Source organism: Pristis pectinata, chromosome 6, assembly GCF_009764475.1.
Source record: "Pristis pectinata isolate sPriPec2 chromosome 6, sPriPec2.1.pri, whole genome shotgun sequence".
In the NCBI taxonomy this organism is placed as follows: Eukaryota; Metazoa; Chordata; class Chondrichthyes; order Rhinopristiformes; family Pristidae; genus Pristis; species Pristis pectinata.
The window spans coordinates 28,526,603-28,554,003 of record NC_067410.1 but is presented as its reverse complement, the minus strand read 5'-3'; the positions used below and the strand labels follow the sequence as shown (position 1 = coordinate 28,554,003).

Genomic DNA, 27,401 nt, shown 5'->3' with positions numbered 1-27,401 from the left:
TAATTATGCAACTACTTAAAAGAGGAGGCTATTATAATTACAGACTAACAATTAGTTTGGATCCATCTTCCTCACTAAAACAGATCCTTGGGCTTTCTCAGTGTACTCGGCTATTGCTGGTGTTGCTCATACCATCCTGGGTATTATAGATTTCAGTTTGAGGCTGTTTTCCTTAGTGTAGCAGCTTTAAGTTAACACCAGGGAGGGACTGGAACTGACTCTGACAGTGAGGGTTGGAGAGCAACTGCACTTCTGGTGAAATCAGGGAGTGGCTGGAAACGTGTTTGCACTTCAAGTTCATACTGTTTCTTGACACCACTGTATATTCCTGACTGGGGCTTTGCACACCACTGTCACATTTCTAAAAGGGGGTCCTTTACAGATTTGATTCAGTCAGTAACATTTTTTAGGCACATAATGCCTATTTTAGATCTTCATCTTGAAATTTAGTGGTGGGACTGAGACTTGTGGAAAATCATACAGACCACCCTGCTGCTAAATTTGATGTTTGTGGGCAAAGTATGCATAACTCATACCTAATTCTATATCCTTCTTGTTCTCAGGAACCAATAGAAGAATATTCTGTCTCTCACACTTCTTTTTAAGAACCATAAGATTTAGGAACAGAATTAGGCTGTCTGGCCCATTGAGCCTGCTCCAGCATTTCAAGGCTGATTTTTATTGTAAACACCATTTTCCTGCCTTCTCCCTGTAACCCTTAACCCCTTTACCAATCAAGAACCTATCAATCTCTGCCTTAAATACACCCAATGACTTGGCCTCCACAGCCCCCTATGGCAATGAATTCCACAGATTCACCACCCTCTGGCTGAAGAAATTCCTCCTCACCTCAGTTTTCAAGAGACATCCCTTTATTCTGAGTCAGTGCCCTTGGATCCTAGGCTTTCCTACTATTGGAAATATGCTCTCCACATCCACTCTATTGAGGCCTTTCAGTATTCAGTAGGTTTCAATGAGATCCCCCCTCATCCTTCTGAACTCCCATTGATTACAGGCCTGGAGCCATCAAATGCTATGGAACAATAACTAAACCACCCTACAACAGTGCAATCTTCAACTCACCTTGAGCAACACTGCAGAACAGTATTTCTGCACATGCTGCTGTCACTCCTATTTTCAGAATTGGTTGCAAATGCAAAATAGTCTCAGTAGGACCTGAGAATTTTTAACCCTCATTCTAGAACATTCCAAAGTTCCCTTCACAAACACCAGTTGAACCCTGAGCAGACAAGGCTTCAATACAATTAATACTGCTGTATTAACAACAATTAATACTGTTAGGAATGTTATTTGCAGAACAATAATACTTTGAATTGCGCTCCTGTTCTCACAAAACAGAATATGCTGATAATAGCAAAGCCAAACATACATTACTTTGCTACAGATCCAAGAGAATCCATGAAGAAGGCATGCCAGTGGCTCTACTTCATTAGGAGTTTGAGGAGATTTGGTATGTCACCAAAGACTCTTGCAAATTTCTATAATTGTACGGTGGAGAGCATTCTGACTGGTGGCATCATGGCCTGGTATGGAGCCTCCAATGCACAGGATCACGAGAGGCTGCAGAGGGTTATAGACTCAGCCAGCTCCGTCACAGGCACAACCCTCCCCACCATCAAGAACAACTTCAAGTGGCGGTGCCTCAAGAAGGTGGCATCCATTACTAAGGATCTTCAGCATCCGGGACATGCCCTTTTCTCGTTACCACCATTGGGGAGGAGGTACAGGAGCCTGAAGACCCACATTCAACATTTTAGGAACAGCTTCTTCCCTTCCTCCATCAGATTTCTGAACAGTCCATGAACCCATGAACACTACCACATAATTCTTTTATGTTGGACTATAGATTTGTTTTTGTAATTTATAGATTTTTATGACTTTGCACTGTACTGCTGCCGCAAAACGACAAATTTCATGTCATATGTCAGTGATAATAAATCTGATCTTGATAAAACATATAGATAGTCTGGGTTCTATATTTGAGATGATATTTAACCCTCATATACTTATAGAATTTAGAAATATATATTAACATGTAATAAGAATTGTGTTAAATGCAATGTAGATTCATACATCTGATAATGTGAGAGTATGTCCACAGAATTACTTAGGTACTGTTACGGACTCAGTGAAAGTCCCTTTAAGATAGAGAGTGTGTGTGTATGTGTGTGTGGGGCGTGCTTACGTCAATAGAAGATAAAAGACGTAATGACGTTGTTGAAGAAGTTAGAAGAAGAAGAAGGAGAGAGAGAGAGAGAGAAGGGAGAGAGACACCAGCCTGCTAGTGTTCTCTATCAATGGATGAGAAACAATAACTGTGTCTGCCACTGAAATCCATGTATGGAAGTTGGAAGTAATCCGGTGGAGTTCACTTTGTTGCTGACCTGTAGAAGGAAATAGGTATTTGTGTGTGGATGACCACGATTCGGATGCTTTTCGGGGTGAGGAAGTCACTACCGAGTAAACAATGGAGTGTCGTTTGGGTTCCATCGTGGAACATTTGGATTTCGTATGTACTCTCTCTATGTTTTTCTACATCTACGTCTTATCTTCTGACAACAGTGGTTGTTGAAGAAGCCCTTGCTCATGTTTCACCTTATGGCTTGCGGAACTGAACTTTAAGAACCATTCCGGAACTGGGAGTTTTGGACTTTGCCACACACACACACGAAGAGTTTAGTTTTGGGGTTAACGTTCGAGGTTTAACATTTTTGAATTCTAACATACTAACATTTTTACTTTTATTTTACGTATTATCATAAGTAGTGATTAATAAAATAGTTTTTAACACTGAATCATGCTCAGTGTGTTTCTTTTGTTGCTGGTTCATGACAAAATTGGGGGCTCGTCCGGGATCCAATCCAAAGATTAACGAGTGTCGTCTGGGATCGTTCCCCAGATTGACGAGATTTGTTCGGGATTCAATCCAAAGATTTTTGAGGGAGGTTTGATAAATTCTTTTTAATTGGCTTGTGTGTGTGGAAACCAGCAGCAATGGATATTAAGGCATTTTTGGAGTCACCAACCCTACAGGGATTGGAGGTGGTGAAAAAGGATGATCTGATAAAGATTGCTACAAAGCTAAACCTTACAGAAGTAAAGCAGTCTATGAGAAAAGCAGTTATTCATAGAATGATAGTTGACTATTATTTGGAGAAGGAAGTGTTTGAGTTGAGTGAGGTAGTTGAGTTTCCTGAGAGTAAACCAGTAATTTCTGATGTGACTTTTCAACCAGTGGAGTTGGAGGATCTGGAGGAGGAAGAATTAGAACAGTTAGAAGAGTTTTCTGGGGGTGAGTCAGAGAGACCTGTTAGACAGGTGCAGATAGCAAAGATGGAGTTAGAACAAACACGACTGAAGGTGGAGTTGGGACAAAAAAAGATAGAGGCCGAGCAAAAGAGATTAGAGGCCGAACAAAAGAAATTAGAGACTGAACGAGAGATAACTCGGATGAAGATAGAGGCTGATCTAGTAATGAAGCAGATGGAATTGAGGAGGATGGAGCTGGATAGCGAGGAGAAAAAGAGGCAGCATGAGTTACAAATGAAGCAAAAGAGTTCGGAATCTGATTCTGATGATGGTTTTTCAGCCAGCAGGGAGGTTCGATTAGTTCCTCCTTTTGAGGAAGATCAGGTTGATCAGTATTTCCAACATTTTGAAAAGGTTGCTGTGAGTTCAAACTGGCCAAAGAAAGGACGGGCTCTTATGGTACAGAGTGTGATTAAAGGTAAAGCTCAAAAAGCTTATTCTGCTTTGTCTGCTGAGGATGCAGCTGATTATATCAAGGTAAAACAAGCTATATTGAAGGCCTATGAATTGGTACCTGAAGCTTATAGACAAAAATTCAGAGACTTGAGGAAATCTGCAGATCAGACTTATATGGAATTTGCCAATGGAAAGAGAATATGTTTTGAACGATGGTACATGGCTAAAAATGTAGATGGGGATTTTGATAAATTGAAAGAATTGATACTAGTGGAAGACTTTAAAAGATGTGTTCCAGCTGAATTAACAACATATTTAAATGAAAAGGCAGTGGAAACTTTACAAGAAACTGCTAGGTTGGCAGATGATTATGCTTTAACCCATAAATCCAAATGGGGACAACTTAAAACCTTTCAAAAGAGTTACAAGGACAATCCAGGTAAACCGGAGATTAAATTGGGAGGTAATCAAAAAGGAAAGGATGAAAAGAAGCCTGTGCTGGAGAAACCTGTTGAGCGTACTTGTTATTACTGTAAGAAACCTGGCCATGTGATATCTAATTGTGCCCTTTTGAAGAAAAGGAAGGAAGCTGTGCCCAATGCTTGCTTTCAGGCAATTAAAAATCAAAAAGATTTAGGAGATGCTGTTAAAGATCAGTCCTTGCAAGAGGTAAAAGCGGAAAAGTTGGAGGAGGTGAGAAAGGAATTCCGTTCTTATGTATCAGAGGGTTTTGTTTCACTGAATGATGAGTCACCCCAGGTGCCAGTGAAAATTCTTAGAGATACTGGGGCTTGTCAATCTCTCTTGCTGGACAGTGTTTTAAATTTTGGTGAAGAAAGTGACAATGGTGAGGTAAATCTAATATGAGGCGTTACAGATGACACCATACCTGTCCCTTTACACAGGGTGATTTTAAAGTCAAAGTTCGTAGAAGGACCAGTTGAGATAGGGATAAGACCTAGGTTGCCAGTGGAAGGAGTTTCTTTGTTATTGGGAAATGACCTTGCAGATGGAGAAATTGTTCCTGTGGTACGGTTAACGACCAAACCAAGGATTGATGAGTCTGAGAATGATCCAGATGTTTACCCATCATGTGCGGTGACTCGAGCTAGAGCTAAAGAATTAGCCAAGACAGACAGTCCGGTGCAGTCTAATGTGGTTCCTTGTGACAGTCCTAAACAGGAAGAAAATTATGATGCCTTATCTGAGACTTTTCTGTCTTCACTGGAGGATCAACATCCTTATAGTGAGCCTGAATTTAAAGATTTGTCTTTGTCGAGGAAGGATTTTATGGTGGAACAGACAATGGATCCTGAGTTGACAGAATTGAAAGAAAAAGCACTCTCATGTGAGGAGATTGAAAAAGTGCCAATTGGATATTATGTCAAAAATGGAGCGTTAATGAAGAAATGGAGACCTCCTCATGTTCCTGTTAATGAGGAATGGGAAGTTATTCATCAGGTTGTTGTTCCAAAAGTTTATAGGGATGAGATTTTAAACCTGGCCCATAGTATGCCTTTGGGTGGTCATTTTGGTGTGAATAAAACTGTAGGGAAGATCTTGAAACAATTCTATTGGCCTGGTTTGAGAAAAGATGTGGTGATGTTTTGTCGAACCTGCCACGTATGTCAGATGGTAGGTAAACCAAATCAAAAACCCCCTGTGGCTCCTTTGAAACCAATTCCTGCTTTTGGTGAACCCTTTTCGAAGGTGATTGTGGACTGTGTTGGTCCATTACCAAAGTCTAAGACTGGAAATCAGTATTTGTTAACCATCATGTGTGCCACTTCTAGATTTCCCGAGGCAATACCCCTTAGAAATATTAAGGCCAAGACGGTGTCAAAGGCTCTTTTAAAATTTTTTTTACCTTGTTTGGTTTGCCAAAAGAAATCCAATCTGATCAAGGTAGTAATTTTATGTCAAATTTTTTTCAACAACTAGTCTATGAGCTGGGAGCAAAGCAGATTGTATCATCTGCATATCACCCAGAATCTCAAGGAGCTCTGGAGAGATTTCATTCTACTCTCAAAAATATGCTGAAGACGTATTGCTTTGAAAACACAAAGGATTGGGACGAAGGTATTCATTTACTTTTGTTTGCCGTTAGAGATTCAATCCAAGAGTCAATAGGATTTAGTCCGTTTGAGCTTGTATTTGGACATAGGGTGAGAGGACCTTTGGAATTGTTAAGAGAGCAATGGGTTAATGAAGAAGTGCACTTGAGTCTGTTGGACTATGTCCAAAAATTTAAAACTCGGTTGGAGAGAGTCTGCCAGCTAGCGAGAGAGAATTTGAAAACTAGCCAGATAAGAATGAAGACATATTTTGATAGACGTGCTAGGCCTAGGACATTTGCAGTGGGGCAAAAGGTGTTGGTATTTTTCCCTAGCCAAAATAATCCCTTGCAATCTCGTTTTTCTGGACCCTATGTTATCGAATCTCGAGTGACTGATTTAACATATATAATCAAAACACCAGATAGATGCAAGAAAACACAACTCTGTCATGTAAACATGCTAAAACCTTATTATGAGAGGGATTCAGTTGTGGCCTTGGTGGATGATGTAAAGGTTGTTTCTAGAATGCTTGATGTTGATGTTGAGGAAGGCCAATTTAGACCAAATATTATTCCATCGAAACTAAAAAACCAAAATATCATGGAGAACCTTGAAACGAAGTTGGACCATTTACAAGTTTCACAAAAACAACAGATGAGAGAATTAATTTTAAAATTTAAAAATCTGTTCCCAGATGTTCCAAACAGAACATCGATAATTACCCATGATGTTGATGTTGGGGATGCAAAACCAATCAAACAACACCCATATCGAATGAATGTGGAAAAAAGTAAACTTATTGATCAGGAGATAAAATACATGTTGGAAAATGATATTATTAGACATTCTACTTCAAACTGGAGTTCGCCCTGTGTTATTGTACCTAAACCTGATGGAACTGTTAGATTTTGCACAGATTACAGGAAAGTGAATGCTGTAACAAAGTCAGATGCTTACCCTATTCCTCGGGTGGATGATTGCATAGACAGAGTTGGAAAGGCAAAATTTCTTACAAAGATTGACCTATTAAAAGGGTACTGGTGTGTTCCATTAACAGATAGAGGAAGGGAGATTTCAGCCTTTGTAACCCCTTCTGGATTGTATGAATACAATGTTTTGCCATTTGGAATGAAAAATGCTCTGGCAACATTTCAACGAATGATTAATTCGGTGATTCATGGGTTAAAACATACAGATGCCTACATTGATGACTTAGTGACTGGGAATGATACATGGGAGGATCACATCTCTGCGTTAGAAAGGTTGTTTGAAAGACTTTCCAAGGCTAACCTTACAGTTAACTTGGCTAAAAGTGAATTTGGCCATGCCACTGTGACGTATCTTGGTTATGTTGTAGGTCAAGGCAAGCAAGCTCCTGTTCAGGCAAAAGTTCAAGCAGTATCTGAGTTCCCTATTCCCACAGGTACGAGGACTGTTAAAAGATTTTTGGGAATGGTTGGATATTATCGAAAATTTTGTAAAAATTTTGCTGATATTGCTCTTCCCCTAACTAATCTTCTGAAGAAGGGAGTAAAGTTTGTTTGGTCAGATTCTTGTCAAGAAGCATTTGAGAAGCTGAAACCCATTTTATGCTACCATCCTGTGCTCAAAACACCTGACTTTGAAAAGCCATTTTCGTTAGCAGTAGATGCCAGTGATGAAGCTGCAGGAGCTGTGTTGTTGCAGAAGGGTGACCTTGATGATATTGACCATCCGGTAGCTTACTTTTCAAAGAAATTTAATGAGCATCAAAAGAATTATTCCACCATAGAGAAAGAATTACTGTCGCTTGTTTTAGCCTTGCAACATTTCAGTGTATATGTTTGCACCGCTCAGAAACCATTGACTGTATATACAGATCATAACCCATTGGTGTTTCTGAGCCGAGTCAAAAACAAGAACAGAAGGCTGTTAAACTGGAGTTTAATTTTGCAAGAGTTTGATCTCATGATAACTCACATTAAAGGCAAAGATAATGTGATTGCTGATTGTCTTTCCCGATGTTAAATGGGAAACATGTATCTGTACTAATCTGATAGTCTGTAGTTGTGTAGCATGATAATTATTAACATTACTAACTGTATGCGCGGTTAAATTTTTCTTGGGAAAAATTTTTTTTTTAGGTGGGAGGTGTTACGGACTCAGTGAAAGTCCCTTTAAGATAGAGAGTGTGTGTGTATGTGTGTGTGGGGCGTGCTTACGTCAATAGAAGATAAAGGACGTAATGACGTTGTTGAAGAAGTTAGAAGAAGAAGGAGGGAGAGAGAGAGAAGGGAGAGAGACACCAGCCTGCTAGTGTTCTCTATCGATGGATGAGAAACAATAACTGTGTCTGCCACTGAAATCCATGTATGGAAGTTGGAAGTAATCCGGTGGAGTTCACTTTGTTGCTGACCTGTAGAAGGAAATAGGTATTTGTGTGTGGACGACCACGATTCGGATGCTTTTCGGGGTGAGGAAGTCACTACCGAGTAAACACTGGAGTGTCGTTTGGGTTCCATCGTGGAACATTTGGATTTCGTATGTACTCTCTCTATGTTTTTCTACATCTACGTCTTATCTTCTGACAACGGTGGTTGTTGAAGAAGCCCTTGCTCATGTTTCACCTTATGGCTTGCGGAACTGAACTTTAAGAACCATTCCGGAACTGGGAGTTTTGGACTTTGCCACACACACACACGAAGGGTTTAGTTTTGGGGTTAACGTTCGAGGTTTAATGTTTTTGAATTCTAACATACTAACATTTTTACTTTTATTTTACGTATTATCATAAGTAGTGATTAATAAAATAGTTTTTAACACTGAATCATGCTCAGCGTGTTTCTTTTGTTGCTGGTTCGTGACAGTACCTTCAACTGAACAGCTCTGTCTGGAACAAGAGAAATTAAGGACAATGTAAATTTAAAATACCACCTAAAATTAAGAAGAGCTATGAAATAAATATGCATGGCAAAACGCATGGATGCTTGCATCCTATTTGACTGGCTTTGCCTCTCCCATCGATTCTCTTCAGAGCCAACACAACTCCCACATTTACATGGTGTCTTTAACACAGAAAAATGTTTCAGAAAGATTCACTGAAACGTAAGGGGAAAACATCTGAATACTAGAACTTCTGTGCATCAGTGCAGTATTGTCCCACCTTCTCTTTTATCCTACAGGTGTTGCAAGTGCATAAAAGAGCCAGTGAAATATGTTTATCCCAGGCATTACAATATCTATAACTGACAATGTTCCACCTGATTTGAATGTGTGATTTAGGGGATTTTACCTTGGTACAATGACAATAGTATACCAGTTTCCTTGCCAATATTCACCATTAGCCAATATAAACATAAATACGTCCTTTCTCAAACTACACAAATAGAAATAAGAATAGTTGTCATTTTTTATACTCACTTACCTCTGTTTGGACAAGATAGTTCCTCTGGGTCCTGATGTGTTTGAGAAAACCTAGAACATTAACTGTGCTTTTATCTTTTATCTGTTTCAACATACTGTCAAGCACAATGTATGTTCCAGTTCTACCAACACCAGCACTGCAGGATGCAGAGAACAAGGAATTAATACACTATTGATGAACAAGCAAAAACAGTTTAAAAATCTATCTGTAAGATCAAATATCAATTGTGCTAACTAAATTATTTTGCTTGCTGACTGAAATCCATGGAAACACTACTGCAGATAACGTCAATTCTTTAAATTTATTTACAGCCAGCTCAATGTATGGAATTTAATTAAAAATTTAAGTGCAATTATTGACAGAAGCTTTCTGAGCTTCAGAGTTTTATGATTAAACATGACTAAAACGCATAGCACATTGTGCCAAGCTACTTCCAGTTATTTCTCCCGTTTCAATTTTTTTCTTCTCTTCTTCCACTTTTCCTATTTTGTTTGATAAAACAGTGCCTCAAGGATTACTGAATCAAATTAATTGTTAGTGAAAACTGAATAGTTTAAAATGAACACTGCAGCTAAGTAAACAGCTCAATGGTTTTAATCACAGGTCTTATGTACCATAGGAAGATCAACTTATTGAATTTGAACATCATTTGAGCTCAATTTAAGGTAAATTTAAGGTAACTGCAGCATCAGTATCACATCTTACTGTGGTATCAATTGACCAGTGGTCACTGGAACTTCAGGTCATTAATGTCAGACTAAAGAAAAAGTTGGTGGCCATCCACGCAAGATTCAGGGCACAATGTTATGGAACACTCCTGATGAGGTGTAATCAGAGGAAGAGTCAAAGAATTGTGGAAAAATACTTGCCACGTTTGGGGATAAGGCCAGATCTGTAGGTGGGGTCTGCTTTATGCATTTGAACCAGACTGCTGAAACTTGAGCAAATGAAGTTTGATGCAGAAAAATGTGAGGTGATAGATTTTAATGGGAAGAATGAAGAGAGACAATACAGAATAAAGGATATTGTTCAAAAAAGGGTGTAGGAACAGGGGAAGTGGGGGAGGGGTGGTATTGGAAGTGGCAGAGCAGGTTGAGAAAAGCAGTTAATAAGGAATACACAATTTTGGGCTTTATCAACAGAGTGTAAAAGCAGGGAAGTCTGCTGAACCTTCATAAAACACTCACCCAGTCTCAACTGGAGTATTGTGTTCAATTCTAGCATGTGAAGGTGTTAGTGAAGATCCAGAAGACTTACAAGAATGGTCCCTGGGATGAGGACTATAGTTACAAAGACAGATTAGAGAAAACTGAGGAGAAATTTGTTAGAAGTATGTAAAATGATGGGGCGTAGGAATAGAGTGAATAGTGGAAGGCTGTTCACCTGGTAAAGGGGTTGAGGACCAGAGATTACTGCTAATAAATAAAGAGGAAGAGAATTAAGTATGACATAAGGAAAAAAAATTAAGCAACATGTGGTTGGAATAGGGAATGCATTGCCTGCATTTGTGTTAGATGTTGGTTCTACTGTGGCCTTCAAGAAGGAATTGAATAAGTATGTGGTGAAGAAAAATTTGCAAGGCAAAGAAAAACAGGCTGGAGATTGTGAACAGTGTGTCATTCTGCTAGAGATATGCCAGATCAAATGGGCTCCTTCTGTAGTGTAACCATTCTATGATTCTAGGTGAAAAAGCTACAAATTCTATGATCCTTTGCACTATTTGGGTCAATTCTCTCTGGCTGGAAAACCTCCAGGTCAATAAAGTGCCAATGAGGAGGATGAATAATCATGTAACCCGAATATTAAATTAAAGCAAGGAAAATAAATATTTTATTCATTCATTCATTTTTAGGATCTAGGTATCACTGGGAAAGCCAGCATTTATTGCCCATTCCCAATCGTCCTTGAGAAGGTGGTGGTGAGCCACCCTCTTGAATCACTCCAGTCCTTCCAGTGAAGGTACTCCCACAGAGCTGTTGGGCAGGGAGCTCCAGGACAGTCTGAGCAACAATGAAGGACCAGCAGAATATTTCCAATGGTGTATGATAAGGAGGGGAATCTGCAGGTGGTGGTGTTCTAAGTACCTGCTGTCCCTTGTCCTCCTTGGTAGTAGAGGTCATAGAGTCAGAGAAGGATACAACACAGAAACAGGCCCTCCAGCCCACTGAGTCCACGGTAAACATCAAGCCTTCATTTTTACACTAATCTTATCCAAAACCATTGAGAATATTCCACAATATTGTGACTTGTGACTTGTAAATGATGGAGAGACTTTGGGGTGTCCAGAGGTGGACTCCCAGCTTCTGATTTGCCCTTGCAGCCAGGGTATTAATCTGACTGGTCCAGTTGAGGTTCTAGGCGATAAGGACTCTAGAATATTAATGGTAGGGGACTCAGTGATGGTAATGCCATTGAATATCAAGGGGGTAGGTGGTTAGACTCTCTCTTATTGGAGATGCTCTGACACTTTTGTGGCACGTATGTTACTTGTCTTTTATTGGCCCACGCCTTGATGTTTTCTTGGTCTTGTTGTATGCAAATATGGTTGGTTCATTTGCTGGGGAGTTGCAAGTGGAATTGAACAAGAAAGTGTAATGCACAATTAGAAGATTTTGCTCAAACCTTTGAGGAAAGATAGAATTTAACTTATACCTGCAATGTACCACCACTGGTCCCATGTCTGGTGTTTGAGCTGCAGATGATTTTCTTACAAAGGTGAGTACAGGAAGTGCATACTCTGGTACCCCCATGTCAGGCCACTGAGTGTAGTGATACTGGATAACCATGCGTTCATTCTGACGTCCCTTGGGGTTTCCCTTTTGTCCCTGGAACCATAGTTGATCAGCACATTTACCAATGATTATATGAAATCTTATTCAGGGAACAATTAGCAAATCTCAAGCTCTGCCATCATCAACCACTATTGTTTATCAGTGCTAGACTCACATTTATCCACATTATACTGCATCTGTAAAGCATATGTCCATTTAACCTGTGCAAATCACACTGGAGCCTCTCTGTATCCTCCTCAGAGCTTACATCCTCACCCAGCTTTGTGCCATCTGCAAGCTTGAAAATATTACATTCATTCTTTCATTTGAATCATTAATATATATTGTGAATTGCTGAGGTTCAGGCACTGACCACTGCTACCCCACTAGTCTGTTTATTCCTACTTTTTGTTTCCTTCCTGTCAGCGTCATGTCAGGCCTAATCCCAGGTACACTTTTGTAGAAACTTGTTGAAAGCCTTCTGAAAGTCTAAAAATATTACATTAAATGGTTCACCCCATCCACTCTTTTCACTTCATCTTCAAAACATTTCCAGTAAATTTGGTGTGCATTACTTTCCTCTCATAAATCCACGCTGAGTTTGACCGATCCTGTCACTGTTTTCCAAATGTTCAGTAACTACTTTTTCATTAATGGTTTCCAGCATTTTCCCACTGATGTCAAGCTACCAGTCTATAATTCCATGCTTTCTCTCTCCCTTTTTTGTATTAACCATTCTTCAAAATGTAGGAACTGAGCCAGAGTTGAAGGAATATCGGAAAATGACCACCAATGTATTCACTATATCTAGGGCCACTTCCTTGAGCAGTCCAGGATGCAGGCTACAACTAACTAACACATATATAAAATGACAAACACTCTAACAGCAAAATTATCGCTTTGTAAATTGATTATTGATGTGTCACCTTTATTTCAAATTGTGATCACTTACATCTAAATGCCTACCAACAGACAACATCCTGATAATGTTTTGTTCATTTTTGTCATCTCTCTTCTCTAAGTATCCCTGCACCTCACAGTAATTTCCAGATGGGAGGAAGAGACAAACAATATTTCGGCAATTGGTCCTTTAACAGTTCTCTACATTGGCCTAGAAAACACATGCGTAGATGCTCCAAATTCATTCCTTTGATGTCTGTGTGTCAGCAGAGCCAAGGCGGGCACCTTCAGCTTGAGGGTTCTTGTTGGCCTAACTCCCTCTATCAAAGCAAATTTTGCCAGAAAAGTATACAACTCAGGAGGAAAACAAAAAACAAGTGATCAAGATTTCCAGTTTCTATTCACAGTAGTCATGATATCAACATCCCTATCCTTGTAGACCATAGTTAGACAGCCACTCTATGGGTATTTGAAAGCATACATCAAATTATCTGATTCATGCCAGATGAGGGTTAAAAATGCCTTACCACTGGATATAAAGGTTAGTTCTTCCAAAAGTCTTTTGTGCATTGTGTCATAAAAATTATTTCCCATAATTTAAGTGTAAAAATATATTTTATTTAAGTTACAATAAAGGTAAGAACCACCTTCTTAGGTGATATTAATTGGAATGTAAATCTTGCTAGCATTTATTCTTTTCTCAACAGCAAAAAAAATCAGCCTACTATCTGCTTTGCTTTTTGTGGAATCTTGTTATATATAAGTTGGCAGCTTCATTCCCCTACATTGCAACATTGACTATGCTCCAAAAGTAATTAATTGAGTAGAAACTATTTTGAGATCTGCTGAAGACCTGAAAAGCACCTTATAAATAAGAGTTTGTTTTTATTTTCATATTTCTATGATTTGTTTGTGGTTGTGCCAAGACTGGGATTCCTAACCTCTAAGTCAGAAGTACAACAAGATGTTTATTTCTAAATTTACCTTTTTAACTTTGGTGTTCCTTATGGTGAAGCGACGTATAGTACAACATGCCCGTACTTTTGTGCTCTTAAGGGTGACAATAATGTTGCCATATTCTTCATTATTCTCACTTGGCCAGTACTGATCACATTTTCGCTGGAATACAAGGAGGAGATTGCATTACATCCAGAAAATGCTACAAATCACTGCCTGACTTGCAAATTTGAAACTACAGTCACATTCAATGTTCCACACTCAACTGAATGTCCATTACTGAACTGATAAGGCATTTTGTCACTTAAAAGTAAAATCTACTTTGATAAATTTAAAATGATAATTTAAAATATAAGCAAGATCCTGAAAATAAAATTATAGAAGTCACTTACTCTTCCTTTTTCCACTAAATTTGTAATCATAACAATGATTCCTGTATTCTGTTCCCAGATCATTCTCCAAAAATCTTCAAAAGTAGGCTTAAGGGGTCCTTGTGTAGCTATATAGGCTTTTGATTTGTTGTAACCCTTTAGAGGAGGAAATGACACCACTTAAAAATTTTGTTTCACAAATTTATGTACTTCATGAATACAAAATTCATAATTGCATTTTTAAGCTCTGAATGCTTTGACATTTTTGTGACATTATTCACCACTTTTTACAGCAAATTCTGAACTGTTATTTCACTTTTCATGTAGTTACTTTGTACCATTATGAAGATTCAGCACTTCAGAAATAACATACTCCATACACAGACATTTCAAGTATTCTTTTTAATTCACATCCTTTATTTTCATTGATCAGGAGATTCTTATAACACATTTAATAACATTTTAATCTTATTTTTGTGCTCAAGATAGTGCATTTTGTCAGCCAATCTTAATACAGCGCCAGTGACCTGGGTTCAATTCCGGCCACTGTTGATAAGGAGTTTGTACATTCTCCCTGTGTCTGTGTGGGTTTCCTCCGGGTGCTCCAGTTTCCTCCCACATTCCAAAGACGAACAGGTTAGGAAGTTGTGGGCATGCTATGTTGGCGCCGGAAATGTGGCGGCACTTGTGGGCTGCCCCCAGAAGACTCTACGCAAAAGATGCATTTCACCATGTGTTTCAATGTACATGTGACTAATAAAGATACTGTATCTTATCTTATTTTAAGCAAAGTGAATTTGGTTACAGTGCTTTACCCAATATGACACATATACAAATTCAAAGGTGCACATGTACCCACACAAATAAATTACTTCAAACAAGAGCCAACAATGGCCTCTGTGAAAAATAATTATTTGATTAGTGAACATTTGTGAGCAGCGTTATGCTTGGATATGCAATCACTTCAAATTGGATTGAGACTTCATGTACTAATTTTACCTATGTTTATTATATAGGAGACAAATAAAGACAATGTAAGAGTAAAAGAAAAATATTGACTTAGTTGTCTCAGTCTAGCCTAAATTTAGATTAGGCATTAGAAAAGAAACAAGAGTACAAATTCATGATCCACTCAATCTTCAATTTAAATTGGATTTCTTTGAATTGAGTGACCGTGACAAATGAGGGAAATATAGTATATGCAAAAGAATGACTTACGTCAACATAATTGGCATTAATGTAGTCACTGTGCTTTGAATCTTTTCCTGGTATTGGCCTTAGCTTAACTCTACTGTGATCATCTGGAGAAATAGTAATATTAATCCACAAGAATAATTACCTTGATCTGCACAGTTAATTTCAAGCGTTCATTAACAACTATAAAGGCACAATAAGTATAAGTATACACTACATAACAAAAAGAAATCACTGCTTACTGAAATAATTTACAATAGCCTTAATTGATTTTCAGGTCTGAATAATGATTTTCAGAAGCATTTTTAATTGAAAGGGAAACTTGATTAAACAACTCCGTGCTTTTCATTCATATTGTTATCCTTCTCCATCCTATATAGGGGAATCTCAATAATATACTTGAAAAAATGACTCAAATATTAATATATTAGAATGCAGCACAATCTTACATGCTACAATGTTGATGTATCGGTTTTTGTGCTTGTTATCTGGATGGTTGGAATGCTCTGATGTGATGTTCATATCGGCTGTACACCGTTGGACTTCCTATAATGTGCAAAGGAAGAAGGAAAACTTCATTGGTTTCCTGTTTCAAAATATATTTACAACATGCAAATGTTAGATGCATTACAAATTTATTTATGTACACAGATCATCAAATACAATTAACTGATTATAAAAAACATATAATCCATGCATTTTAAGGATGCAAACGATTTATCTCAAATAAGAGAAAATTATTTCATACTTATTTACAGTTCACTATAGAAATGAAATCCTTGTGAAAGCTCTTTTGAATAACTGAGTTTCTAAACAAATGACACCTTGGATTGCCAGCCTGCATTGCATGGTATTCACTTTTAGAACAGTAGTTGAAACACAACAACTGGTCTCGGTGCTTGGATTTGGAAGAGGAAAACAGTTTAGACTTTGGTTTCTGATTGCTATCCAGCACTTCCTGTCTTCTAGGATCATCCGGCTCAATTGCAAATACCTGCTGCATTTGCTAAATATATTGCTTTGGTGTGGTACTGGAGGAGATGGTACACGAGAGATACAGCTTTTAGAGTGGAGGGAATTAAAATAGTTGAAAATAGGAAATGAAACAACATTTCTTCTTCTGTAAGAAAAAGGTGATCAAAACAGTCATAGATGGTACTCAAAGAAAATTTAAATTTTAAAAAATATAAAGGTCTGGATCCTTAAGTTCTAAAGCATTCAGTATTTCATTGTAAATATAACCTGGCAGAACTTCATCTTTTCTTCTTGAGCATTATACGTCACCACGAAGGACCAGAGAACACTAAACCTGACATAAGCAATCTCACTCCAATCCAACCCAATTTTCCTTTCAAATTAAGTTAATAGTAGGAAAATCCAGCAGTTTCTGTTCAGGCAATTCTCCTGGCCAGACTTCCACTTCTGCGTTCCATTCAGGCAACGCTTAATGTTCAGTAAGTAAAGATGAAAATCTTCTAGATATTTTTCTATATTAGCGTTTGAATGGATTGTGCTTTTTAAGTTTAAAATCTTATTTAGGGAGTTACACACACACACACACACACACACACACACACACACACACACACACACACACACACACACACACACTCACTCACTCACTCATGAATGCAATGAAATCTGATTAAATCTTTAACTTCATCCCAATCAGGAAAATATATAGTGCAACATTAAGCTCATTAGATATTGGAAGAGTCAAAAATTGGAAGTTTTTTTTGTTCAAATTCATTGCAATTTCTATAAAACTTGTTCAGATTCCCAAGATGGTAATGTGTAGAACAAGTAATTTACAGAAATACGGACAACAACAAAATGATTCTAGATTAGCAATTTACTATAAAAAAAAATGCTCAGTGATCAGGACATCATGGTTTGATCGGGTAATGGCCTCATTTCAAAACACCCACTTTCAGAAGGAGAGCAGGGATCATTGAAGCGAAGGTGGCAAATTTAAACAAAACTAGGCTATCATTATCAAAGGCAACAGTAACTGTTCATATCCTCATGAACAGCATCACAAACCTTTCTTTAGTACAGAGTAGATTGAAATAACCAAAACCCAACAATACAAAGGTCTGCAGATACCCTAAATATTGATTTAGATTTGATGAGACTTGAATTTATGCCACGCTTCATTTAGTTGCTAAGATATTTAGTGCATGGTTAAAGCTTCTGCACATTTGGAACAGATATGAATGTTCTTTATGAATTGTATGGTTAGATAGGATTAATCTCATGACAAGTAAGTATTGTTCCACACCCTTTTCCTGCAGGTCCCTATTCATCTATTGAACGTCCTGACTGACTTTAGGGAGTAGTTTCAGCAGTCTTCTGGAATTTCAACCAAATAACAACCTGACCTGTCTTGGCAGTGGAACTTTATTCAATTGTGGTGTCCATCACAACAGAGCCCACTCCTTAACTGATTTCCATATAGGAGAAATTCAACTCCAATCAGTGATTTGAATGGCTAATTTCATAGGTAGAGTACAATATGCTGCTCTTACTTTATAGCACATTTAATGCTTCCATAAGGGGATTAATTTCCAGGCAATGGACTTTTCAGCACGGTTCATTGGATAGCAATCAGGAGAGGTAATATTAGCTAACTTCCTCCCTCTCCAGCATGGATGTGCAAAAGCCAGCTTTAGCTTTAAAATGGAGATGAGTCTCTGCTGGGAAAACTTAACGTATTCTGAACACGATGCTGAATCTAACATCTTCTGGGTTTGAGTATTTTCAATTTATTCCAAAGATGTGGGTTTTGGCAGCCAGGTACCCGCTATTTGATCATCCCTTGTTGCCTGAAGAGCTGGTGATGCACCTTATTTTAAACCACTGATAGCAGCTTGAAACATTTGAATGAGTTGTCAGGTTACTTCAGGGGGTACATAAAGTCAACTACATTGGTGTGGAAATGGAGTCACACATAAAAATTTCAGCATTTTATTTCCATTTTTTAAAAACTAAACTCAAATGCTCAAACTCCTGTAGGATTTGAACTTACCTGAATTGTTTGTCCAGAAACGTAGTCAGTACACCATCACACCAATCACTACCACACTGAGAAGTACATTTATCAAATGATTATGGAGGACCTGAAAATGGCTCCTTGCAAGGAAAAGTTTGATTGAGGCCAGAACCCACTGAGGCTTCAACTGATAAGCTATTTTCCATGTATAAGTTTGCAATAAAGAGTGACATATGGCTACTTTATAATGGTGTATAATGTCCAAGCCTGATCCTACATGGTCTCAACCTCCACATTTTCCTTCTCCGCAGAGGTTATTGTTAATTATTGGGAAGTGCAAAGAGTTGTGAACATTTCTATTCCCTAACTGTAGGGAATTAAACCAGTTGTAGTATTCTTAATACTAATTCAGTGAGGATATGGATCCCAGCTTAATCTGTCTGGCTCATCTACTGATTTAATCAGCTGATCCACTGAAGAAACTCCATTTATCTCGCCTGTTTTGTAACAAAGTCACTATTTTATACTATTGCAATGCAATTTACGATAAAAATATGACTTTAAAAATACCTAATTATGAGCTTCTTTGTTTTGCTATTGTTTTAGTTTATCAGAAAATTATTTACAGTATTTCTCATACATTATGTTCTATTTATCTGAAATACATAGAATAACCTAATCAACTGGAACCATTCTCTGGCCAAAATATACTGTACCACTTCCTGTGAACATGATAGATACCAAATAACAGAGCTCTCTTGAATAGGCCATGAATATGCAGAGAATGGAGTGATATGGACTTGTGTAGGCAGAAGGGACTAGTTTAATAGGCTTTTAATTACTCATTTAATTAGTTCAGCACAACATCTTGGTCTTAAGGGCCAGCTCCTGTGTTGTACTGTTCTATGTTCTATGTTCCTGACACTGGTGGTAAATAAAAGATGCAACATTCTTTAAATATAATTGATATTGTAATTAAAGTCAAAATTGAGCACAGAATATTTTTCAAGGAAACAAAGGACCCAAAAGGAGGCAGACATTGGGTGATGACCGCATCCCTTGGAATCTTCTGAACGTTCCATAATGCAATAACAGAGGGCTCCCAATGTAGTCTCCCAAACCTAGACATGGAACCTCTGCATAAGGATTGGATAGTGCACAGTGTAAGCCCTCTTATGAAAACAGGAGAAAGGAACAAACAGATAATGTGTAAAGTATGAGCCTAATATCTGTAATGGCTATTCCAGGCTAGAATACAGATAATATTAGTACTCACCTATAAAATATTTGAAAACTATTAGCTAGATACATGTGCAAAGTATTGAGGTAATCTTGGATTATGGATTGGTAGTCAGTTGAAAGGATGAGAGAGAGAGAGAGTGAGAGAGCGAGAAGGAGATTTATCTCCATTTTATGGGACAATGCTTATTATTCTGAGTTTGGGTAGTAGCAGCATTGTTGCACATAGAGAGGGAGTACAAGGTCATCCAGTTTTGAATCTGAGAAATAGTACTTTTTTTTATTGGTGAGAAAATAGAAACTGTCGAGAAATAAATGAATCTAGGTGTCTGTCTAAAAATTATGAAAAGCTATGGCTTATGTACAAATAGTAATCAAAAAGATTGATGAAATGTTGGCCTTTATCTCAATGTGGTTGGAATTTAAGAGTGAGGAATGATGCTTCAGTTGTAAAGAGCCTTGACTGGTCTCATGAGGAGTATTGCATTCAATTTTGGGAACAGAATCTCAAGAAAGATACAAGACACAGCATAGCAAAATATTTTACATAATTATATCAGATTTTTAAATGTCAAAACACAATAACATGTTGCACATTTTGTTTTATTTCTTTGAATACAAAGAGTGTTTTAATAGATAAAGAGACCTGACTACTTAGGTAATTAACCCGGTAGAGGAATTCAGGTATAAGAAGAAAATTAATGTTAGGCCACTTGGAAATAAAATTAGTAAGTTCACAGAAAGGGCAATTAAATATGGAACTTATATTCCCAAAAAAACTGTGGATAGAGGGCCAGTTGAAATTTTCAAGAGATAGATTAATAGAGCAAGAGGTGGATCTCAAAATGAGCGTTAATCACTGGTTGCTATCAAGTACCACCGAATATGCTGTAAAGTAGCAGCGTTACACTCAGCCTCTGAAATTTACCATTGATGTCAATATCTGGGTATGAGGAGAGAGTGGAGGAAAACCAGGCGAAAACACACAGCTTGGACAGGGTATGTGGAAATTTGGCTTGTGGTGTCAGAAAAGGGAAGACATTAGCTGAGGAAGCCCAATGGATGGTTTCAAACTCAGTAACACTTATTGTTGGAGGCAGGAATGAAGAAAACAATTCTTAGAGAAGGTGGGGTTTATCTGTATACTCCAGGATGACAGAATAATACAGCAAATTTCCATCTAATGATTTCTTTTCAGACCATATCAGATAAAACAGCCATGATTAGTACTTTTAGCAGATTTGTAGGTGATGGTGCCTGAATATTAAAATTCCAAGTTTTGCAGGGATTCCTAAAAAATATGCTAGACATGAACTTCAATGTTACTCTCAAACTAATTTCATTACAAGTACAGTAGTGGAATCCAAGTATGGAACTGCCAGCAGGTCTTGTTCTTCAAAGTGTCTGTAACACAAAACATCCTATAATATGGTCATTGTGCACTAATTAATGTTCTGTCAAGTCCTGTTGGAACAGGAAGCAAACGGGATGCTTTAAAAATGAATCCCTCTATCAATCACTCCCTCTCTTAATTGAAAAGCATCTTATATTGTTACTTGAGGTAAGAGGTAGATCTGGAAATGTGTAGTATTTTTTAAATGACAATGAAGATAAATGCAAGTGAGTACCCTTAGCTTTTTGTTGCTATTTCTGTCATCAATATTGCTCAAGCAATCCAGTTAACCCTCATGTTTTATGCAATCTGTAAAAGTCACGCATCACATTAAACATAACCAACTGATTAGTGATCTTTTTTGGAATGAAGCATTTCATTTTGTTTGACATGCCAATTTATTCTGTGGAGTTGCTTAGTGACTGTACGTTACTATGCTGCCGAAACAAATAGAATATGGCATGCATAGTAAGAAGCAAATTTAACAAAATGTTAGAAGATGCAACACAGATCTACACTATGGAGAAATGACACATTCCAATCCCACTTGTGAACTACACTAGTCTGCAACTTTAAAGCTCAAGTAACCTGGAGAAGTTTTTATCTTGGTTACACAGGCATTATCTACATAAAGTACCCATTACTTGTCAAACAAACTACTTCAACTTCATCACCAAAACTTTTGACATTTCAATGATGGTTGAGATACATGCTTGTCACTGTACAAGAACAATTTTAAAATACTCTTTTTTTATTCTGCACACAATAACCTATTAGGAGAAAAGGTAAGAGTTAGGGAATAATCATTATTATGTCTCATTGTAAAGACATTAATTGCTGACCATACAAACTTATGGGGAAATATGATACAGAAGAATTCATGTTTTAAGATCAATTGATAACTATGAAATTTGTTTGAGGTTTTGGTGAGGTGGGGGGAGCTGGATGGAAAGGATTTTTTTTCTAGGAAGGAACTTTCCAATAGCAAATCAGTGCTTGACAAATATGTCATTGTGAAAAATGTAATCCTGGGTAGCAGCACTAAATTTCTCCCAGGTGACAAATAATTAATTTAAAATAAACTCTTGGCACACCAGAGGATAATATGGTATCAATAGCTGATTTATGCTTTGCACTGTCAGTTCTTGGAATAGTTGGCGGATAAGTTCCCCTTCTCCTCATCCTCTGCAGGTCATTCATAGTGAATTATAGACTGTTCTCATTGAATTATATAAAAAGACAGGTTATATTGAGAACAGTATATTAACCTTTATTTCTCTAACACAAATGTCAGATGTTGAAAAACATGGTTTTACATGACTGTATGTAAACATATATCAATATACTTCAAAATGGTACTGCAGTTTATGCAGTCACTTCAAAGAAAATCACACTTTCACCAAAGATCGGAATTGCAGTAATGAATTCAGGAACCCCTCCCTCCCAACTTCAGTGAACAATGTTAACAACATCATTTCCCATATTTATGTTAAAACACTTGGCAAAATGAATGTATAAAGCTTCAGATATAATGTAATGCTCTGTTTGAATCAACAATGTTTCCTATAACCCCTTACACATTCAACAACAAAAAAAAATGAATTTGAGATACCGCATTGAAAAGACGACTCATTTGCTCACTACAGGTTAGATTAAAAACTCAGAAAAAAGCACATATTCTTTAACAGAACTGATCTTTAAACTGTGCTAAGATGTTTTTGTAAGGTAATCCAGACAGTCTGAAGACACCAGTTTTTAAAAAAAATTAGGGCAAGAGATGCCATTAACAGCCTGGTGAGACATTGAGCTGGAGTACTAACTCCACATCCTTAGGGAAGAGAAGGTAGGTTTGCAGCCACAATTCTCCAGCATGGCAGGTTCCCAATTCTGAATAATTCTTTGGGAAGTGGTAGCCAGACAAAGGGGGAAAGAGAATATTTATTAAGAGTATCCCCATGGGTCACTCTTCTGTTGGAAACAATTACCTCACTACCTTCCCAGCTTAACAAAGGCTTGTGGGAGACATAAAGTGGGTATGATTGCAGGGCATGGTAGGGGGAGGATAAGGGGAGGAAAGAAATAAGCTCACAAATAAATAAATTACAGTCAATACAAAGTATGTTAGATCCTAGTGACTTAATTGGCTTGGCTACAATACAAATCTCATTATAAATATGACTGCACTGCACACATACAGTACATTTTTTTATATAGTAAATACACCATCTTGACATATTATTTGGCTATGGGCAAGTAAAGCAGATGTGTGCAGTTAGAAAGTTACTGACATTGACAAACCATTGGCTAAATGATTAAGCATAGATAAGAGCCTTTAACTATGTTGACAGTATGCAGGACAAACATTTGTCCCAAAAGAATTGCTTTTGATCAAGATGATTTAATTCAAATCAGACAAAATCTATTATTCATGATCTGGCAGGCCACTGCTATTAATCACATCTGTTTGTTACACCATTAAACATACTGTGGAATAATTTCACTTAATAAACATATCAAGATGTGTGATGAAAAATGAATTCATTAGTCCAAATGACTGTTGTGCTCCATCACCTTTTAATCTTTTGCTCTCTAATTCAGCCACATTTACTTATATAACAGTGTGGGTTGTTTATAGAAGAGTTAGAAACACATTTTGAGGACTCATCAAGGATTGTGTTTATGATTCATGAAAAAATGTATTTTATATTAACGGTTCCTTTTCTGAAATTAGATTCTGCAACTTCATATTATTACAGAACACAATCTAATTACCAGCACTTCTGAAAAAGTCCTCATTTGTGGGACTTCCTGATTTCTAAATTCCAATCTTCTACTAAAATAAATCAGGATAATGTTACAGTTTAGCATTTATTTAAATGAAATAAATGCTACAAAAATCTTGACAAGGAACAGAAAGGATATTTGAATACTTTGCCAATATTAATGGACAACAGGCACACAGAGATTCCTCACAGCAGCATCAGTACCATTTACTAGTACGTAGGCATGCAGCTAAGCAAATACAGAAAGAAAAATCAAAAGCTGTCAGGATCACTGTACTTAAAAGTGATAGCAGCCAAGGGCAAGCTTAGCCCGGCTCAGCTGATTTGAGTGGATATAAGAAAAGTAATCTGATCTACTGGAAGGGATCACTTTTCTCAAGCATGCCTCCTGATAACTTGACCAAGAGCTGCTACTGTTGCAAGTCCATGGATCAATCTATGGGCTGGATTGTTCTGCTTTCCAAATAGAAAAGCTTGCAAAGTCTTGGGAGGTTAACACTAGGACTGGATGGGTTAGAAAAGATTAAAATATGGGATTTTTTTTTTACAAGATACACAGACAGTCAATGAAGCACAGCAGCTGGAAGAGATCACATCGTAGAATGCAGAAAGTGGATATCATGAGGCTCTCTGAATCTTGAAAGGGATGACATGCAGGAGAACAAGCAGCACTCCAATCCAAATTTCAGCAACAGTTCTTCATAAGAGTGCTCCAAGATGTAGACATATGCTGTGCTTAAACCAGTGCAGTATTTTCCAGCCCTAAAGCAGGAAATGCAAAAACTGTGCAGTCACAGACAGTTGACAGCAAGGAACACCAAAGTGCCTTTTGATGCAGATCCAAAATAGAGCTTCCCATTTAAAACAAATGTAAAATTTCATAGTATCACACTGTATTCAGTAACCATTGTCCTCATATATGGAATGAACCAGGTTTATTTTCTGGAACTTCCATATAAATTTCAGTGTTTGAAACTAAATTATGGAACTTCATAGCATTAGATATCATTTTATTAATCCCACCAGCTACTGTGTGTGCAAGTAACATTTATAGATTAAGGTGAAGCAAGAAGTTTTCAATTATTAGAAATGCCAAATAAATTAAGATGAAAGCTAATTGATTTGAATGTTTTCTTTAGTTTTGGGCAATCACTTCCATTTTACAGGTTCATTAAAATGACATTACACAATCAAATTGTAAAATATAATGACCAACTAATTTACCCAGCAATCACCACAGAGGTGAAAAGGAATCCATACCCCAAACTTTAGCACCTTTTGCAATTATTGCTTACCTCAAATTCTTCAGAAAATCCATGCTGGTTATTGTTATACAGTTCATTGATGTGCTTTATAAACTGCTTGACTGGAATGGCCTCCATATCATCTGCAAGGAATGAACAAATATAGAAATGACTAGGTAACCAACACAATTGCAGCAGAGGTACACACAAGTCTGGACCAATTATACCTTTAGTGCCAAAATCTGCACTGGCATTACTTATGCGGAAATCTGAAAAATGCTTCAGGCTTAACTAACGTACATAAATAAGCTTTGAATGAAACTAATCAAATGTGACACATATGGCAAAACAGAACTGCACTGGGATTGCATTTTAACTAAAGCATTTGGGTGAAGAGCTTTAACTATTTATTTAATATATTGAGACCAAAAAAGCACACCTGAGCTTTATATGAAATAATAAACCCAATATTAGCTTTGTCTCCCAAATGGCAAGACAAGCTTTCTGTTGTGCATTCAGAATAATTTAGAATTATGCTCTGAATTTGGAAAACCAGAATATTAAGCTCAGTGTAATCTATATCATGTAGCACAATAATAAAAGGAACTAAATTCACTGATAATGCTGCTTCCCAAATAAGAAGACAAGAACATGGAGATTAACAATCTTTTTCTTACATGCCATGTCTTATATCTTCTGTGCAAAAAGCAGAAATGCATGCGTTTCATTGCTCTAGCCATTAAAAGTAATTAAGTGAAAGGAAAGGTTACAGAGAAAATGTTAAAGTGCAGCATCAGATGTTAAAGGGAAACCAAATGCATGCTTGTAGGAAATGTATAATGAGTTATTTAAAGAAAGAATGAGAGGTAAAATTTGCAATTTGACATTCTGCAAAGGTTGAAGCCATTTTCTTAACTGACATTTGAAACATCAAAAACTTCTGCATTTGCAGAATAGGGCAGGCTAAGACCAAAAAGAGACTTGACAAAAAGAATAGAAATAGACTACTGGGAGGAGAAAAGTTTACAAACACTAGCACTGACAGATTTGAAAGCACTGGGTCTCAATTTTCAATGTTACCTTCAATTTCAACTTATTACTTCAAATATAACATAATGACATTTTGAACAATGAAATACATTCAAAAGAAAAATACCAAACAAATAGATTACAATTCAATACTTTAAACTGATTAGTGACAAAACATCAGGTTTAATTTTAAAAAAGATAGTGAAATTTTAAATAAAATCAGAAATTACTGGAACGCAGTCTCAAGATACAAGAGCGGGAAATTCCAAGTGGAGTCCTTGGTTAGAATTTAATACCCTTTATCAGAGTTCCCACAAAACAAATTAATGTACTCTTTGAATACAAGTTTTTCTGCAGTATAATTCCATTTTTCCCTTTCATACCACATACATTACACTCAGTATTTGGCTCTTTGAAGATTGCAAGTTTACCAATACAATAAAACCAAATTAAAGAAGTTGAATGGTTCAGACAATATTAAATTATTATTCAAGGAATTTATTTTCTTGGAACAATGCATATTCTGAAAAGATGGGATGATATAAAACAGCACTTGAGCACACCTGCCAGGTTTGAACCTTGTTGGCTAGTATATCCAGACAAAATAGGCTTGGTCGGGTTAGGTCAAGTTTTTTTTAAATCCAAATAAACTTTATTCATAATAAAAGACAAACTATATACAATTATAAAACAGTGCAAGCCTTTACATTCTTGTACAGATCATTCATTAGTGTTACCGTTTTATATTAAAAAAACAGCACCGATGCCACACGTGTGGATCCCTGGGGGCTACCCAGTCCCATATTTACAATATTTAGGGGCTTCCTCGCCTGACCCCACCCCTCCCTCTCCAGTGGCAGAAGAACCCTAAACTGTTGTCCTTCCCCACCAAGCCTTTGCCTTGGCTGTACCCAGCTTCAGTGCGTCCCTCAGCACGTACTCCTGCAGCCTGGAATGTGCCAGTCGGCAGCATTCCCCTATGTACATCTCGCAGTGCTGGGAGACCAACAAGTTTTGGGCAGACCAAAGGGCGTCTTTCACCGAATTGATGACCTTCCAGCAGCAGTTGATGTCCGTCTCTGTGTGTGTCCCTGGGAACAGCCCGTAGATCAGAGAATCCTCTGTTACGCAGCTGCTGGGGATGAACCGTGACAAGGACCCTTGCATCTTTTGCCACACCCTCCTCGCAAACCCACAGCCCACAAAGAGGTGGGCGACCGTCTCGTCCCCAGCGCAGTCCTCCCGGGGGCAGCGCGCGCTGCGAGTGAGGTTCCAACCATACAGGAAGGATCAAGTTGTTTTTTTTTATCAAAATAAACTTTATTCATAATAAAAGAAACTA

General features: G+C 37.5%; 1 protein-coding gene across 1 annotated transcript in view; it reads right to left on the bottom strand.

Moving 5' to 3' along the window:
• LOC127571346 (receptor-type tyrosine-protein phosphatase gamma-like) overlaps window positions 1–27,401 on the bottom strand; it is a 536,499-nt gene that overhangs the window by 28,713 nt on the left and 480,385 nt on the right. The window contains 7 exon segments of the mRNA XM_052017635.1: window positions 9,187–9,322; window positions 11,839–12,011; window positions 13,842–13,976; window positions 14,207–14,341; window positions 15,404–15,486; window positions 15,829–15,925; window positions 25,082–25,173. Coding sequence (XP_051873595.1) covers window positions 9,187–9,322; window positions 11,839–12,011; window positions 13,842–13,976; window positions 14,207–14,341; window positions 15,404–15,486; window positions 15,829–15,925; window positions 25,082–25,173 — 851 coding nt within the window.